We start from the raw sequence: 13,438 nt of genomic DNA on the forward strand, positions 1-13,438 counted from the left end.
GCATTCTGTTGATAAAGAATGAGTTCAGTTATAAATTGAGAAACGTCTAAAGTATATTTATGATATTTGGGCCTAACTCTGTTTGTAAATCATAGGGTCCCAGGTTTGATTCCTGGATTGGCTGCTAACATCACTCTGCCTCTGACACTTACCAAGTTGAGAAGTGATTGCAGCAACTCCTTCGATGGCTGTCCGAGGCTTTTCAGGACGTCAAGCAGCTTTGTGTAACCAATAGTGGCCACAAATCTCACTGTAGCATTGCTACATCCAACCAGAATGGCACCCAAAACACCCACGACTGACATGGCCAGTTTCTGGGCTTCTGTCCCACACAGCTGAAAACAGATACATAAAGGGTAGTTTCATCGTTTTCACTAGGCATTTTGATGTTGTTGTTATAGAACAATCAAGACGTGTTGTTGTATTTTTGTAAAGGCTCAACCTAGGGAGCTTCCTCTAGAAATTGGTGTAATGGTTTCAGAGTTTCAGGCGATTGCGGAAGGATGTACGGACAGATGCACAGACAGACAACGGACAAAGACCGATCCTAATTCCTACACTGGAGCACTTCTTGCTCAGATGTGCTAGATGCATACACAGATTGGAGAGGAAAGGTGTATGTTTTATTGTTTACCGTTAAAGGTAAGCTTAGAATATACCAATAAGCATGTACCTGATAAGAAATGCAATTAAAATGGTTTAAATTTAGCATTTGGGTCAATACTTTCATACTGAGTTTTTTCTTTCCTAATATATTTATAACCATAAAATTAACCTTATTATTCAAAACATCAGTTTTCATTTATTATAAATCAGTGTGTGTATACCATGTGATAAATTGCGTCATAATTGCTACGTCAAATGGCAAAAAATTGCTTCGAATGAAAACTAAAAAAAATAATAACTCCACTTTAAATGAAACATAGTCGAATGAAAACTAAAAAAAATAATAACTCCACTTTAAATGAAACATAGTCGAATGAAAACTAAAAAAAATAATAACTCCACTTTAAATGAAACATAGCGCAGTCTACGCTGCTTAAGAAGCCCTATCTTTGGTCTTTTATCCGAGTTTGATTCAGAGTTTAGTTTCTTAAAACACATTGACAAACCTTTTCACAATACAGCCTTCAGACGGAGTACTGTCAAAACATTTTTTTTTTGAAACAGGTTTGTTGAAGTGTTTGATAAAACTAATCACATTATCAAACTTCGGTAATAAAACGAAGGGAGGGCTCTTTAAGCGGCATAGACTGCCATTTTTTTCATCTAAAATGATGAAGTAAAAGAAAAGATATCTTTGATTTAAGTCTTCATTTTAAGCAAAATGTTGCCTTCCAATGTAGCATACAGTACACTCAACGAGTTAGACCCACTTTCCTCGCTCACTCCGAGGGATAAAGTCGGTGATCGCGGGTTTCCTCCGAGGGTTAAACTGTTGCCCTCGCTAAAATTCCCCCGAGTTCCTCCGAGTGGCTGGCTTACCGCCGAGTTTAATATGAACGATAGCGTTGAGACTCGTCCGATTCTATGATCCCGCGGCAGAACTCTGAGTCTAATCAGATAAGCAAGAAATCATTCTTGTTTAGAAGTTATTTATTTTTATGCTTATGCACATTGTTAAGCGTAAAAGATTCTTACATGTACCAACGGTTAATTTGTATTTTTGTAAACGCCAATTGAATATTGTCTTGAATTATAAACACTGAATCATTAAAGTATATCCACTAAGTTATTGCATCATAAAGCAGCTGACTATTTACACGATTCTAATCCATGACCTCTGATGTCAAGCGCGTGATCAATACAATGTAGAATATACTATGTATTATTGGTGGTTAAAAATAGCTATGGAATTCAAGAAGGCCTTCAAAACCATGCGCTGTGAACTTGGAACGCGTGTTTGACCTCCTGATTTTCCGAAAATGTGTAACCTAGAATTTAAAATAAAATAAATATAACTTTAGCGTAGATTCTTATCTAGTGTCCGCAGAGTTTCACGGAGTTAACCCCTCCGAGGAACGCCGAGTTCGTTATTCTTCGGTCGACTGATCACCCTCCGAGGGCCTTAATTTCAAACTCCGAGGAACACGGACAGTTGATAAAATCATTTTGTTGTCCGCGGAGGGAAACGGAAAGTGGGTCTAACTTGTTGAGTGTACTGTATATGATGTAATATATCACGTGGTATACACACACTGTAAATGCACCATACACACTTACATGTGTTTTCTGGAGCAGGGTAAGCAGAGTGTCAAGAGTTCCCCCACTGACAACTATCACCTGTAGAGCGCTCCTGTCCTCACACCGCAACATACTGCTGAACGCTCCTGTGTGCAGGAAAAATAATAACTTAAAGTACCTGTTAATTGTAACATTATCTATTTATTTTTGGTTATCAGTGTTTTTTCCCACCTTTTTGTGATTGGGGCCAGTAGAATTGAGAAAATAGCAACAAAATGCTTAAAATCGTGAAATTACAATATTATATATTTCAAACAAGAAAACAAAGCAAAGTTACTTTAAGATAAAGAGTTTTAAGAGATTAGTTTTAAGAGACTAGGAATGCATTTTAACATAACTGTACTAGTTGACTTGTGAAATAAAAATATTAAAAATAAAGAAACACTCGTTCCACATTCACAAAATATATCTGATCATAAACTAGGCATTAGAAGCATTTTATCAATAATTGCTTCACTCTTTAAAGTAGAGAATACAAAAGAAAATTAAATTAGATTAAACCTACAACCTAAACTATCATGTTGAGGTACTGGTAAGTGTCAAAGCCCACACAGTGACCAGTGTCCAGCACCTGAATATAACCTATAAGCTCACCTATCATGTTGAAGTACTGGTAAGTGTCAGAGCCCACACAGTGACCAGTGCCCAGCACCTGAATATAACCTATAAGCTCACCTATCATGTTGAGGTACTGGTCAGTGTCAGAGCCCACATAGTGACCAGTGTCCAGCACCTGAATATAACCTATAAGCTCACCTATCATGTTGAGGTACTGGTCAGTGTCAGAGCCCACACAGTGACCAGTGCCCAGCACCTGAATATAACCTATAAGCTCACCTATCATGTTGAGGTACTGGTCAGTGTCAGAGCCCACATAATGACCAGTGTCCAGTACCTGAATATAACCTATAAGCTCACCTATCATGTTGAGGTACTGGTCAGTGTCAGAGCCCACACAGTGACCAGTGCCCAGCACCTGAATATAACCTATAAGCTCACCTATCATGTTGAGGTACTGGTCAGTGTCAGAGCCCACATAGTGACCAGTGCCCAGCACCTGAATATAACCTATAAGCTCACCTATCATGTTGAGGTACTGGTCAGTGTCAGAGCCCACATAGTGACCAGTGTCCAGCACCTGTAGTTAACCTATAAGCTCACCTATCATGTTGAGGTACTGGTCAGTGTCAGAGCCCACATAATGACCAGTGTCCAGTACCTGTAGTTAACCTATAAGCTCACCTATCATGTTGAGGTACTGGTCAGTGTCAGAGCCCACATAATGACCAGTGTCCAGCACCTGTAGATATCCCTCAAGTATCTGGCTAACTTCCACCTGCCTCTACAATGACAATAGTGGGTATGCTTATACATTTTTAACAGCCAGAATACGAAGAATCAGATTTGTGGCCCAGAATTTCTCTCGTTAAGGTCACCATAACCGTGACCTTTAACCAACCGACCCCAAATTCAATTCGCATTTAATGAAGTGGCCAATGTGCAAACCAAATTTGAAGACTCAACAACAAGTCATTTAAAGTTATTGGAAAGTTTGATGCTGATGATGTGCACAACAATGCTTGACAAATATTAATAAAGCTGCTTTCTTATGATTATTTTTAGATATTTCTGCTATTTTACCAAATATATTCTCTATGGGCTCAGCTAGCCTAATTTTAATGTTAAATAACAGCTACATAGTCAATGGCTTACTGTCTGTATGACTAGAGCTAATCCATATTCCCCTAAATCTTGAACAAAATCATGCCATATTTCCTCTTATTTCAATTTTCATTTAATCTCATCACACACCTGATCGGGGCTTGAAGAATGTATCACATGGACCATGCGGACAAGGCATTGCAAAATGAGCTCCGACAGTTGCCCCGCCTCCTCTCTATGCTCATTGGTTGGTTTGGCATCATCAATGGCACCCAAAACTCGCAGAAGAACATCCAGTGTTGCCGGTGTGATAGCTGACAGCGCGTTGTGCTAAAGAAGTGATAGATCTTTAGGATGAGGTATCAATAGAAACTGCACAGATCTAGATGAATAACATTTATGCCAAAAATGTAAGGCTTATACTATTATTAGTTCAATTCTTCCAATTAATAAATTTATAAATGTTTGTTTTTTTGAAAGTCAATACAGCAAAATAAAACCAGACAACTGCTTTTTTTCAACAGCAATCCGTGGAACATTTTCAGTGTAATCACATCACAAGAACACATCCAAACTTAAAGCAACTTGAAATGCCATACATAAGACTGACGAGTGTGTACTTTTTTTACCTGTGAACCTGAGATAACAGCACCAAACACATGAACCAGTCTCCATTTGATGTTACTTGGCAACCATCTTTGTTGAAAACATTCTGCAAATAAACATGGCTTTCAAAACATTAACGTCATAATGTTATTTTGAAAAGGCATATCTTAAAACTAATTGTTATTACAAGTTTGATTTCCAGCTGAATAAAATGTGCATTATCGACTAATTAATATTACTTTAAAACAAATCATGACTTGAATTAATAAGAAACTATGACAAAGTACTGATATAAATTGTATCTTAAAAATAATGACCATGAACAAAGGGAACCACTTCAACGTGTATTAATGCTGGTCTGAACTTCAGTCTTGAATGGTCAGCATTCCAACTAAAATATAAATAAAAAATATTTTTTATAAAATCACAAAGTTTTCACCAGTATGATAAATAGATATTGTTGTGATTTATAACTGACTACCAGTACTGTTGTTATTCCCCTATATTTTGATTAAAAATTGATAATAACTTCCTTGATCTTGAATTGCCAGTCCAATAATAAAAACTATAAACATTGCAAAATTTTAAGCCAAGCACTTTAATAGATAGATTTATTCATGCTTATATATATATGCCATAGTAACAGACCAAATATCACATGTACCATAGTTATATCACTGACTGTTTAATGAAGAATTAGGGATGATCTCTATACTAAATCACAACATCAAAAAAATATTTTGGACACATTTGTTACTGAAAAACACAAATCTGTGAGTTATATACATTGTATATAACACAGGATGACCGGTTAAAGTTATTCAACATATTTCCAATGGGGTCCTCATGAAAAATATAAATATAATAATTATATGCCAAGATCTCAGATGCTGGCTGTTTAAGTAAGTTTATTTATACAAATAAATAACATACTCTGACTAGTTAAAGACTGATTAAGTGTATGGGATTGAAATTGAATCAGTTATAATGCCATGGACTGGAAAAACCGTACGACACACTTAACAATAATAAAACAATAACAACTACATGGACTCAACCAGTAGCCTCAAGAATCTGTTTAAAGGCAAGTTATTTAAAGCTGCACTCTCACAGATTTACCATTTTTACAACTTTTTTTTTTGTCTTGGAAAGAGCAATTTTTTGCTTAAATATCTGCAAACCAATGATATAAGATGACAAAAAGTCAGATTGTAGATTTTCATATTTATGTCTGAAAATTAATGTTTTATGGCTTAAACCGTTACAAACAGTTTAAGAAAATTGCATAAAACATCATTTTTTTAACTTAAGTATTAATATCTGCAATCTAATTTTTTGTCACCAGTCTTATAACTGGTTTCCATGGACTTTCGCAAAAATTGGCTAGTCCCAAGACAAAAAATAACTAGAACTGTAAGCCATAGGCTAACGAATACCCCCCACCCCTCCATGTCTAGGTTGTTTGCCCTGGAGTTAGGCCGGACAAAGCTAATTTTGCCTACAAGGGGAGATAACTCCAGTCAGGGTCATATGACCTGTACCAAATTCACAGAGGCGAAAGTTTACAACATGGCCATTAATTTCTGAAAGTTTGATAAAGATTTGTTGAATAATAACAAAGATGAATCCCGGACAGGGCTTATTTTGCCTACTTTAACACATCAAGGGGAGATAACTCCAGTCAGGGTCATGTGACCTGTACCAAATTCACAGAGGCGAAAGTTTACAACATGGCCATTAATTTCTGAAAGTTTGATAAAGATTTGTTGAATAATAACAAAGATGAATCCCGGACAGGGCTTATTTTGCCTACTTTAACACATCAAGGGGAGATAACTCTGGTCAGGGTCATGTGACCCGTACCAATTTCACAGAGGCGCAAGTTTACATCATGGCCATTAATATCTGAAAGTTTGAAAAAGATTTGTTCAATAACGACAAAGATGAATCCCGGACAAAAAAAAACGGACGGACAGACGGACGGACGGACAGACAGACAGACAGACAGACAGACAGACAGACAGACAGACAGACAGACAGACAGACAGACAGACGGACGGACGGACAACCCGATTCCAGTATACCCCCCAAACTTTGTTTTGGGGGGTATAAAAAGTTGTCAAAACGTTCAAGCTGTGAGAGTGCAGCTTTAAAGAATCCAGGCCTCACAAAACCAAAACAATAGACACATAACACCCTTAAACAACAGTAAACCAGTTGTACCCCAGCAGGCGTTTCCTCCAGGTAAAGTATGGGTCATACAAACATTCCAGCAAATGTAGCGCCACCTTCAGGAAGCCATTATACACAGACAGAGTTGTCTCCTCCTCAATACCCTTCAACTAAAACAAAAGTCAACACATACAAGGTTTAAAATCAAGTTTTGAATAACATTGTTTTATGGGAATGATGTCTTGTTTAGTAGTCATGAAAGTTTAACACATCAGACCCACCGGCAAAGGCTGATAAAATCTGATTGGGAATGATATTAAATTTTTCCATTTTTTTTATTGACAATAAAGAAAAAGTTTAATTATACTCATATTTAAAATCAATAAATACACATGTATAACAAACATAAATTTTAAGTGATAAACCTTTAGCTACTGTAACTAAATAATGCATTTATGGAAAATATTAATTACTGATAACAAGATTGTTACCATGTATTGAATAGCTGAAAACGCACAAATAATAAATGCCTAGTAAGTGCTAAAAAATTTACAGTGATCAACTACCAACTCATAAGGTAGAAATACTGTGTTTTCTGCACCTTTCTTTCAAATTAAACATGGGATCCTTCATAAGAACCATTGTTTTAGATATTTTTTCATCCTATTCAGTAAATTAAAACAATTGTATAAATTGTGGTAAATCATATTTGGGAGTAAGAGTGCATCTTTAAATAATGGGTGCCCATTGCCTCTTTTGTAAGCCCCTTGCATATCAGATAGGAGCCAGGAGTACCGTAACATATCTTTATCACAGTGTCCCATAATTCCAGCAGACTGGAGCTCAATTGAGAGTGGCCACTCTCTATAAGGCAAACACTTTACTTTCTGCGTGAACAGAATTGCCCCGACAACAATTTGACTCTTTTTTTTCAAGTCTTACAAAATATTAAAGATGCACGTGTACTCTCAAATAAGCTTTACCAAATTAAATACAATTGTTTTAATATAGCAAAAAGATGAATAAATGTCGAAAAAAATGGTTCCAAGTTAAATTTAAAAGAAAGGGTCAGAAAACACAGTATTTCTACCTTATGAGAGGGTAGAATATCACAGTAAATCTTTTAGCATTCACCAATTATTTAATATTTGTGCGTTTTCAGCTATTAAATACCCGGTTACAAACTTAATTATTAGTTATTTATATTTTCCATAAATGCATTATTTAGAAAGTAGTAAAAGATTTATCAAATAAAATTTATCTTTGCGATACATGTGTATGTACAACTACAGTATTGATTTTGAATAAGAGTATCACTTTATAATATACACTTGGTCATGTGCTATACAGCTTAATGCTACTATACAGAAATTGAAAAGAGGTGTTCACGTAAGACTTTGGACAAAAAGTGAAATTAAACCATGACTAATAACATTACTTTCAAAGAAATCACTTTGCTTTCATTTCATTACTACAGTGAAGATAATAAAAGAAATTCTGGCAATTTTTAAACTCAAAATCACATTGAAATAATATTTCAATGGTTAAAAGAGAAAAAAATCTATCTGTTAAACAATTACAGAAGAAATGCCTGGGACCCCGTAATTTACCTTACTGACAACAACCGTTGCGATGTTCACAGCATAACTAACAAACTCGCAGGAGGCTACCAAAGGCACATTGTCATAGTTCCTGTAAAAAAATAACAACATGATAAATCATAAATCAAAATAGGTCAAAGTACTGCTTGACATGAAATAACAACAGGTCATTTTTTTAAATATAAACGAAACACAGTGATTACATTTATTAAAAACTTGAATATTTTTGTAATTGTACATTTCTTACCTGCAGAGCACAATAAGGCACTTAAGAATATTGGTTGCCAAGGTGATATTTTCAAGGTCATCGCCATAGCAACACTGGTTAAGCTGGTTACCAAGCACTTGTAGAAAGGTATCAGGTAGTTTATTAAGATGTGGGCCTTCTTCTGAAAACCTGTAGCAAAAGTGTTCAAAGTTTGAAGGAAAATAGAGAAAATTGTTATGGTATTTTATTCACTTCAATGAATCAGTCATCCTAATATTAGTATACCCATTACAAATCAATAAAGAAGTTGGCTAAATTTGACCAAACCAAATAAATGATCTGTTTTATACAATTGATTGCTGATGACATTTGACTCGACTTATTACCATTGCACAACAGTATAATCTTAGCCAGTTGCATTTATCTTCTTAGATATCTATCAATAGCTTATGGGTCTTCAGACAGCTGCATTTTTGAGAGGCAGTATCTTGACAGTCTTACTGACACAGCCAACAAGAGCTGTCACAAAGACAGCGCGCTTGACTATTCCGCCGCTTTTCGGTGTATGGATTGAAAAGTTTTGGCGAAACATGCATGGATCACTGTTTTCAATGCAATTCATGATGTGCTGAGATATTTACATAAATTGAAGTGGAAAATATTTGAGGTCGTACGCAAACTTAAATGTAAATTCTAAGTCGAAAAAGGGGCATAATTCTGTCAAAATGCTTGATACAGTGACCTCCTCCTGTGTACAGGCTGTGGGCATGATGGTAAACAAGCATGCAAAGTTTCAAAGCCAGATGTCAATGGACTTTGAAAATATTTGAGGTGGTACGCAAACTTTAACGTAAATTCTAAGTATAAAAAGGGGCATAGTTTTGTCAAAATGCTTGATACAGTGACCACCTCCTGTGTACAGGTTGGAGGCATGATAATGAACAATTGTAAAGTTTCAAAGCCAGATGTCAATGGACTTTGAAAATATTTGAGGTGGTACACAAACTTTAACATAAATTCTAAATAGAAAAAAGGGCATAATTTTGTCAAAATGCTTGACAGAGTTACCTCCTCCTGTGTACAGGTTTAGGGCATGATGGTGAACAAGTGTGCAAAGTTTCAATATTTGAGGTGGTACACAAACTTTAACATAAGTGGTTACACCGACGCTCGGGTGACTAGTATAGCTCTCTAGTATAGTACTAGTATTATTCTTCGAATAGTCGAGCTAAAAAGGCAATAGATTTGGCCAGATTTTTAAACGGGTGCATAAACATCTCAAACACCCGGGACAAAAATACTTGCTGCTGGTGATAAGCACTCCCTCCCACCATACATTGATAGATGCAGCATAAGCAATACATGCAGACATACCCTTCTTCCAAATGCGCGAAATCACAGTCTATCAGTTTGTTGTGGGTTGTGGTGAAGAGTTGAATGTACTCCCTCAGAGCTTGAGGATCTGTCTGTAAAATATAACATACGCTTGGGTGAGCTGTAGTCAAGTGAAGAGACATGTTTATTTATGTTTACAAAAGCATTACTGTAATCAGCAAACCAAGATTGATGGTGTGGGCCTGGGTTAAGGCCAGGCCCCAATTTCTCGAAATTTCTTTAGCTTAACAGGCTTAATACATACTTAAATTAAATTATGATAAATGAAAAATGGTTCATTGTGATTATCATAAAGATAATTTCTATCTAAAGTATAAAAAACTCTAAGAGAAGTCAATATTACGCAATTTATTAAAAACCATAAATAATTAGCTTAATCCTGTTATAAGGGACTTAAGAAGTTTCTTAAGCTTAAAAGGCTTAAGAAGGTTATTTCAACTAGGAAAAAACTTAAATGGGATTTCGAATAATGAAAAATGTGTTTTTGTGATTATCACAAAGATCATTCCTATCTCAAGTATAAAAAACAAGGTAAATATATAAGGTCAGTACATGAAAAGTTGATCTTGCCTTTACGTGTCAAATACATATGGCAAGTTATTTTAAATTGCCTCTGAACATAAAAAAATACCACCCATACTTGACAACCTACACTGTTATGTCCTTATATTCAGAATTCCTTTGTGAATAAACAAGTTATTTTAAAATCTGTCCATACAAGAGAAAGTTACAGCCCTGACACGACAACCTATCCTCTATGTCCTTATATGCAGCACTCCATTGTGAATAAACACCAAGTGTGACCTTGACCTTTGAGGTAGGGACACGGGTCTTGCACGCGACACGTCGTCTTGGTATGTGGAACACATGTGTCAAGTTTTTTTAAAATCTGTCCATACAAGGGAAAGTTACAGCCCGGACACGACAACCTGTACTCTATGTCCTTATATGCAGCACTCCATTGTGAATAAACACTATGTGTGACCTTGACCTTTGAGGCAGGGACACGGGTCTTGCACACGACACGTCGTCTTGGTATGTGGAACACATGTGGCAAGTTATTTTAAAATCTGTCCATACAAGATGTCCTTATATGCAGCACTCCAATGTGAATAAACACTAAGTGTGACCTTGACCTTTGAGGTAGGGACAGAGGTCTTGCAGGCGACACGTCGTCTTGGTATGTGGAACACATGTGGCAAGTTATTTTAAAATCTGTCCATACAAGGGAAAGTTACAGCCCGGACACGACAACCTATACTCTATGTCCTTATATGCAGCACTCCATTGTAAATAAACTCTAAGTGTGACCTTGACCTTTGAGGTAGGGACACGGGTCTTGCACACGACACGTCGTCTTGGTATGTGGAACACATGTGGCAAGTTATTTTAAAATCTGTCCATACAAGATGTCCTTATATGCAGCACTCCAATGTGAATAAACACTAAGTGTGACCTTGACCTTTGAGGTAGGGACAGAGGTCTTGCAGGCGACACGTCGTCTTGGTATGTGGAACACATGTGGCAAGTTATTTTAAAATCTGTCCATACAAGGGAAAGTTACAGCCCGGACACGACAACCTATACTCTATGTCCTTATATGCAGCACTCCATTGTAAATAAACTCTAAGTGTGACCTTGACCTTTGAGGTAGGGACACGGGTTTTGCACGCGACACGTCGTCTTGGTATGTGGAACACATTTGGCAAGTTATTTTAAAATCTGTCCATACAAGGGAAAGTTACAGCCCAGACTCGACAACCTATACTCTATGTCCTTATATGCAGCACTCCATTGTAAATAAACACTAAGTGTGACCTTGACCTTTGAGGTAGGGACACGGGTCTTGCACCCGACACGTCGTCTTGGTATGTGGAACACATGTGGCAAGTTATTTTAAAATCTGTCCATACAAGAGAAAGTTACAGCCCGGACACGACAACCTATACTCTATGTCCTTATATGCAGCACTCCATTGTGAATAAACTCTAAGTGTGACCTTGACCTTTGAGGTAGGGACACGGGTCTTGCACGCGACACATCGTCTTGGTATGTGGAACACATGTGGCAAGTTATTTTAAAATCTGTCCATACAAGGGAAAGTTACAGCCCGGACACGACAACCTGTACTCTATGTCCTTATATGCAGCACTCCATTGTGAATAAACACTAAGTGTGACCTTGACCTTTGAGGTAGGGACACGGGTCTTGCACGCGACACGTCGTCTTGGTATGTGGTACACATGTGGCAAGTTATTTTAAAATCTGTCCATACAAGAGAAAGTTACAGCCCGGACACGACAACCTATACTCTATGTCCTTATATGCAGCACTCCATTGTGAATAAACACTAAGTGTGACCTTGACCTTTGAGGTAGGGACACGAGTCTTGCACGCCACACGTCGTCTTGGTATGTGGAACACATGTGGCAAGTTATTTTAAAATCTGTCCATACAAGGGAAAGTTACAGAGCCGGACGGACGGACGGACGGTGCGATTTTAATATGCCCACCTTCGGGGGCATAAAAATAGTGAGCTTAGCTTTACCCCATTATAAGAGACTTAAGAAGTTTCGAGAAATTGGGTCCAGCTGCTCAGTATCATGTTTAACCCTTTCCCACATGATTACACCAAACTGCCCCTTTATCTATTCCCGCATGAAGTAAGCTGTTAGAGCATCAAGGCAGTAATTGGACTGTCATGGGTTTGAGAAAAATACAGGCCAGACTTTCAATCCTAGTTTTATTTCAATTGACACAGTAATGCTTGTATCTATAGGTAAATCATATGCTTTTGTCCAAAATATGGAAAAAAAATACCAAATTTCTATTAATCATCAATTAATCAGACCCCCAAACCATTTATATGCAAGAAATGGTCAATTTTTATAGAAACAAACTTAATAACATTATTTTAACTTTACTGTTTCTTATTTAAAGCAATTTTTTTTTCTCAACCATAAGGCCTCATTACCCAAATGGTGAAAAAACACACTGCAGTTTTGATGTTAAGGTGATGATATAGACATCGTATGTAGGTAAAAAACATTCAGCCACAGTTGATTGTGCTTCAAGCAAGCCACACTCATGATTGTTCAGGTACTTTTTTATCAATTTTATAATATTGGTTAGTTTATAGTTATTCAGTGGAGCACTTCTGCTTGTTTGTGTATTAGAAGTTGTATATCTTTTTTATTTTACGTTTTTAATTGTTTAAAGTAATAAAGTTGAATGTTTAATGTAAAGAACATTATAGTTCTGCTCGGTTTTAACTTTCAAATGATGAAATTATTTTGAAGTTTGAACTAGAATTCCGCAGAAGGGGAAGTCTTACAGGTCTGAACACCCATCATAGTGACAAAATAAGATAATCTTCATCTAAGATAAGATAAGATAATGCAAGATAAGATCAGATATATCTTAATTTCAAGTCAGAAATGATAAACATAATAACACTAGCTAATTATACCGATCTTAAAAGATTCATATACACGTAAGCGAGTAGTTCTCTCAAAGTGTTTGAGGTAACAAACTAATACAAAAGATTTTT

At 36.5% G+C, this 13,438-nt stretch overlaps 1 protein-coding gene across 5 annotated transcripts in view; it reads right to left on the reverse strand.

The window, feature by feature from the left end:
* The window catches only part of LOC128240176 (neurobeachin-like protein 1), a 76,543-nt gene that overhangs the window by 61,554 nt on the left and 1,551 nt on the right, over positions 1-13,438 (reverse strand). For 4 of the 5 annotated variants that reach the window (XR_008262074.1, XM_052956695.1, XM_052956693.1 and 1 more), the window contains exons 2-11: positions 9,868-9,959; positions 8,533-8,682; positions 8,295-8,376; positions 6,736-6,854; positions 4,830-4,903; positions 4,536-4,618; positions 4,057-4,236; positions 3,487-3,586; positions 2,224-2,330; positions 153-335 (exon numbers count right to left, since the gene is read on the reverse strand). Coding sequence is in view for 4 of the 5 variants with exons in the window: in XM_052956695.1 (XP_052812655.1) it covers positions 153-335; positions 2,224-2,330; positions 3,487-3,586; positions 4,057-4,236; positions 4,536-4,618; positions 4,830-4,903; positions 6,736-6,854; positions 8,295-8,376; positions 8,533-8,682; positions 9,868-9,959 (1,170 nt within the window). In the remaining variant the exon portion in view is untranslated. Of the gene's footprint in view, positions 1-152; positions 336-2,223; positions 2,331-2,919; positions 2,978-3,486; positions 3,587-4,056; positions 4,237-4,535; positions 4,619-4,829; positions 4,904-6,735; positions 6,855-8,294; positions 8,377-8,532; positions 8,683-9,867; positions 9,960-13,438 lie in introns of all 5 variants that reach the window. The other variant, XM_052956694.1, reaches the window with a different exon arrangement.

This window comes from Mya arenaria, chromosome 7, assembly GCF_026914265.1.
Source record: "Mya arenaria isolate MELC-2E11 chromosome 7, ASM2691426v1".
In the NCBI taxonomy this organism is placed as follows: domain Eukaryota; kingdom Metazoa; phylum Mollusca; class Bivalvia; order Myida; family Myidae; genus Mya; species Mya arenaria.